General features: G+C 53.6%; 1 protein-coding gene across 1 annotated transcript; it reads left to right on the top strand.

Annotated features, from left to right (window-relative positions):
- Positions 1-1,749: 1,749 nt before the first annotated feature.
- LOC113212127 (uncharacterized) lies at positions 1,750-4,421 on the top strand (the record flags this gene model as incomplete). Its single annotated transcript, XM_026430720.2, has 2 exons — positions 1,750-2,734; positions 3,031-4,421. Coding segments are annotated over 2 exons (1,783 nt in total), but the record flags the coding sequence as incomplete, so codon positions are not given.
- Between the last annotated feature and the right edge of the window lie 825 nt (positions 4,422-5,246).

Below are 5,246 nucleotides of genomic sequence, written 5' to 3'. Positions count from 1 at the left end.
ATCACAATTTAGAGTTTTAATTCTTATCTTTTTAATAGATGAAAGTTTTATTTGTCACTAAAAACTGACACCCATATGTTGGCTTCAGTCCGCAAGTACAGCGCGCAAGCTCCTAAGGCGTTACAAGCTAGAGCACCCTTAACGCCCAGCTGTTGTTGTTGTGTTATGACGATGTGGTTATTGTATGTGGCGTCTTAAAACAGTCGTGAACCTTGTGCCTGTTTTTTTTTTTCTCTCTTCTTCTCTTTTCGTTTTCATTTTTCCCCCGCGCTTGTCTCTCTCACTCACTCATTCACGCACGCTCGGATGACACGAGTGTTGAGCAATAATAAGCGAGCGGCTCAAGCGCCGGCTCGGCTACCACCCGTGAGTACTTCTCTATTGTGGCCGGCACGACCTTCCCTCTGCGTATCATCGCGGAGGTGCAGCAGGCAGGCGGCCGGCGGCGGCGGCGGAGGCAGCAGTGACCCGGCGGCACAGGCTGTGCGATACGGAATTAATTAGCCAGTGTGTGTCGTGCGTGCGCATGCGTCTAGCCTAGCAAGCGCCCCGATGATGCATGGGCGCGTGCCGCGTGCGTGGAAATCAGGAAAACGGAGCGTCGGGAAGAGGAGGAAAAGGGGGAGGTGAAGAGTCGGGGAGGGGAGTCGCTATCTCTCCTAGACAACCAGTCTCTGCTGCTGCTTGGCCTCCACCACCGGCAATGTGGCGCAAGTGATTTTACCTTTTCCAGTGAAGAAGTTTTAGGCAATTTTTCAATGTTTTTTCAAAGGTTAAAAATAAAATCCTAATTCGTTTGTTCTCTTATTTCATATTCTTTTTCAACTTTTTCCGAAAAGTTTTAAATTTACCGGAAAATTTTTGTACTTCCAAATCCCTACGTGTTACGTTCCCTACGTTCACACATCCAAAGTGTGTTTTGTCGTTTGCTGCTGCTCCGCAGGGATGGATGGATTGTCTCTAGCCCGAACGTCGCACGTACGAACTCGATGATGATGAGAAAATAATTTCGGTTGTAATTAGCGTACTAATGATATTTTGACTGAGTCGGCCGTGTTCAGGGAGGACCGGGGGAGGACGCTTTGCTGTGGCGTGTGATACGCAATTTGCGGCCCAGATGCACAGTGATACGGACGGACAACGCGCGGTCCGGTAGGAAAGGGGAGGGGGGCGGGCACTCGCGGCGGGGAAGTTGCTAAATCCCCCTCGAGGCACACGGGCCATGAGGAGCTCTGGGCCATGGCCCGGTGAGCTCATGCCCATGGGTCCGCCGGAGGGGGTCGGTCGGTCGGTCACAGAGCGCGCGCACACCGCCGCCAAAGCAAAGTGCAACGGGTGACATTCCCGCGAGTTCTGGCTGGGGGACGCGGGACGGCGCGGTGGGACCGCAGAGCGCAGAGCAGACTGCTCGGCTCGACCGTCAGGAGGATGATTGCGGTTTTACATTTGGGTCGGACGCGGGGCGGGCCGGGCGGTCGCGCGTGGCGGCGGTGGGACAGACTTGTGTGGGAGGGCCTCCTATCCAGCAGGGCAGGACCTCTGGCAAAGCGAGCATTTTGGCTTTTCTGCACGGGCAAAATAAAAAAGAAAAAAATGATTAGCTGTTGTAGCTAAGTCAATAATAGATAAGTGCGGCATAACTAATTATTTGGCTAAATTAACAGCGTACTTTTATGTTCGATTTATAAAATATATTGTAAATTTACGACAACCCAATCTTGATCGTCCATGAATTCCAATCCGATGTAGAGTGCTTGTCACTCTAAATGTTTCTGTAACCTTTAACAAGCGTGTGTGTTTGTCGTGTTGCAGGATGGGGCGGCTGGTGCGGCGGTGCCTGGCGGTGCTGCTGGTCTGGGGCCTGGTCATGCTGGCCGTGCTGCAGCTGCGCGAGGGCCGCGTGGACCCTCACGTCGGCGGCGACCCGCGCAGCCGGCTGCTGCTCGCCAAGCAGGTCATGAGCACGCCGCACACGGACGCGAGCAGCGGCGCCGCGCAGTCGTCGACGACCACCTCGGCCACCCTGGAGTCGCTGCTCGGCGCCGAGCCGTTCGTCGACCGGAACGGCAGCAACCGGACGCAGGCCGAGGCGGAGGCCGAGATCGCGCGCACGCTGCCGCGCGTCCCGGTCGACTTCTGGCTCAAGAACAAGAACAAGCCCATGTTCTACAAGAACGAGAGCTGCGCCAAGATGCCGTCCATCTTCGAGCTCGAGTTCAACAACGTGTACTGGCAGACGATGCACACGACCAACGGCACCTTCCAGCTGTACGGCGCCTACTATGACGTGCGCCGCTTCAGCCGCATCGGGCCGGCGGTCCGCATCCTGGGCATGATCAACCGCATCGAGCCCACCGTCAAGACGTACTGCCAGTTCTGGTTCGACGGCCAGAAGGAGCCCGTGCTCGTCAAGACGATGGAGTACAAGTACATCTGGTACAAGAAGTGGGGCAACTACAAGCAGGGGATCTACCAGCCCTACCTCATCGCCTGCCAGATCCCCAAGTCGCACCACGCCAAGGTGCCCGTGTCCGTGTCGATGGTCGAGCGGCCCTGCGACACGGCCACCAACCACCTGCGGGTGCTGTACGACCGGCCCGCCACCAAGAAGGGCTTCGCCGTCTGCGTCAAGGGGCTCGACTTCCTGCACGAGGACCTGTCCGTCCGGCTCGTCGAGTGGATCGAGCTGCTGGGCATCCTCGGCGCCGAGAAGGTCTTCTTCTACGAGCTGCAGGTGGGTGCTGTTCTATTTAAGTTTGACAATGTCTTCCGCGGGGGCCTGCAAGGGTGGGTGGGTGGGTGTGGGTGGGTGCCGCTCGGCTGAGCGCCTGCGAAGCTGGGGTAGGCAGCCCGCTGTGCACGCGTGCTCGACGGGCCCGGCCTGCGGCCGTCGCCAGGGGCTCCGCGTCGAGGAACGCTTTAGAAAAAAATCGGAAAAAATTCAGAAAAATTCGGGAAAAATAAAAAGAATAAAAAAAAATTTGGTGTACTCTTTTTCGTGTTCTAACGACGCCGTCCTCCTCTCCGCAGGTGCACCCCAACATCAGCAAGGTGCTGCGCCACTACGAGAGCCTGGGCCGCGCCTCGGTGACGCCGCTGACGCTGCCCGGCGGCCAGCCCAACATCCCGGGCTTCCAGCACATGTACCTCGTCAAGAAGGTGAACCACAAGCGGCAGAACGAGCTGATCCCCTACAACGACTGCCTGTACAAGAACCTGTACACGTACGAGTACATCGCGCTGCTGGACATCGACGAGGTCATCATGCCGCTCCAGGCGCACGGCTGGCGCGACCTCATGGACGCCGTGCTGCCCAAGGCCCTCGCCGTCAAGAACGAGACGCGCGCCTCGTACAACGTGCGCAACGTGTACTTCCTCGACGACCTGATCCACGCGCACGGCTGGTACAAGGACATCCCCAAGTACATGCACATGCTGCAGCACGTGTACCGCAGCAAGAACTTCACCAAGCCCAACCAGTACGTCAAGTGCTTCCACAACCCGGAGCGCGCGCTCACGCTGCACAACCACTTCCCGCTGTCGTGCCTCGGCTCGGGCTGCACGTCGTACCCGGTCGACACGACGGACGCGCAGCTGCAGCACTACCGCGCCGACTGCGTGCGGACGCTCAAGAAGACGTGCGTCGAGTACCGGCAGAACAGCGTGGCCGACACGACCATCTGGAAGTACAAGGACCAGCTGATCGCGCGGACCACGGACACGCTGCGGACGCTGGGCTTCTTCGGGCCCGTGCCGCCGGCGGCGCCAGCTGCGCCAGCTGCACCAGCTGCACCTGCTGCACCTGTCTCGTCCAACGAGATCTCATAGCGGTTGCTGTCGCCCTCGAAAGAAAAGGGTATCGGATAAACGGTAACTCCCATAGGTTTTTTAAAAAATTGTGTGTGTGTGGTATTTTTTGTCGTTTTGTCATAAACGACGCATAGGAAACGAATTTAAAGATACGCCTGTTTCGGTGTGTCCGTGCGAGTCTTGGTGGCAACCGTTTGGGTCGTCGTGTGCCAGTGCACTATGGGAAGTGGTGCTCGACTTCAGGGAGATTGTGTCGTGCGCGTGATATTTTATAAGTGGATATTTGTGTGTCACATAGTCTGATGTAATTAGTGGAAATAGGTAGTGCATTATGTGTTCTACTAAATGGTCTCTGTGGCTGTGTACGAATGAGCCAGGGCCCTGAACTTACTGCATTTGGGGGTCCATGTCGGACATTATGTTGCCATATCCTTTGACCGAAACTTTCCCTTATGATTAGTTCTTTCGTAATTTCTTCTTCATAAAGTTTTAAAATGTTTAAATTTTCTTATTTGCTTTGGTATTTTGTCGTTTTTGTCGCGTTTATCATGAATTGGGGCGAATTTCACTAGTTGACCAACGATGAAATGTGATTGAGGTATCGTTTTTTTTTTAAATATTTTTTTTGAGAACACGAGGTTTTCTTGATTTGTCCGGAGGCTTTTCGCCGCTGTCCGCGCTGCGTAGTTAACGCTGCACATTAGTGGCAGAGGTGTCGACCGTCTGAGTGAGTCGTGAGTCGGCCTTGCAAAGTTGGCACGCGAACGGCGTCACGTAACGCCACGTCACGCCGCGTCACGCTCGTGTCGCACACGTGTCACGCTACCATATCAGACGCACCGTAACGGCGGCGTCCTCTGTACTTCCCTCTCGGATTCGTTCGAACGCGTTGTCCGGGAGGAAGGGCCCGCCACGCACGTGGAAACTCTTCCTCTTTTCCGCGAGGAGGTAAAGTGTACTTATGGCTCGAGTCTGAGTCGTTGGATGACTGTAGAGTAGTTGCGCCCGTGTTATCAAAGCCTCTGAAGTCATCATGTGACATTTTCTGAAATGTTTCTTTTCTATGTTTTTGTGATTGAATTGTTTTTAAAGTAGTCAGTCTGGAGGTATGCATGTATTCTAGTACTGCTGATGGTTTCTATAAGCCTCCAATATGGGACCATCAGGATTCCTGTGCAAGGAGTTCTTTTTAATTGGTTGTTTTATCTGCATTTCTTTTTAAAGAGACAATTTTGTTTGTTCTTAGTGTTTGTATGTGAAATGTCTATTGTATATAATTTACAGGCCATATTTTAGTGTGAATGAGACCATGGAAGAATATATGCTTTTTGTGATAAGTAGACTTTTAAACTTGCTGTTTCTTTTTTAAAAAAATGTTCACTGAGAAATTAGACATCAAGTATTGTATATTTTGTAAACAAAAAAAAAAGAAAAAA

The sequence above is a fragment of the Frankliniella occidentalis genome, unplaced genomic scaffold (genome assembly GCF_000697945.3).
Source record: "Frankliniella occidentalis isolate FOCC.00 unplaced genomic scaffold, Focc_3.1 Scaffold3554, whole genome shotgun sequence".
In the NCBI taxonomy this organism is placed as follows: domain Eukaryota; kingdom Metazoa; phylum Arthropoda; class Insecta; order Thysanoptera; family Thripidae; genus Frankliniella; species Frankliniella occidentalis.
This window is presented reverse-complemented; position numbering and strand designations above follow the sequence as displayed.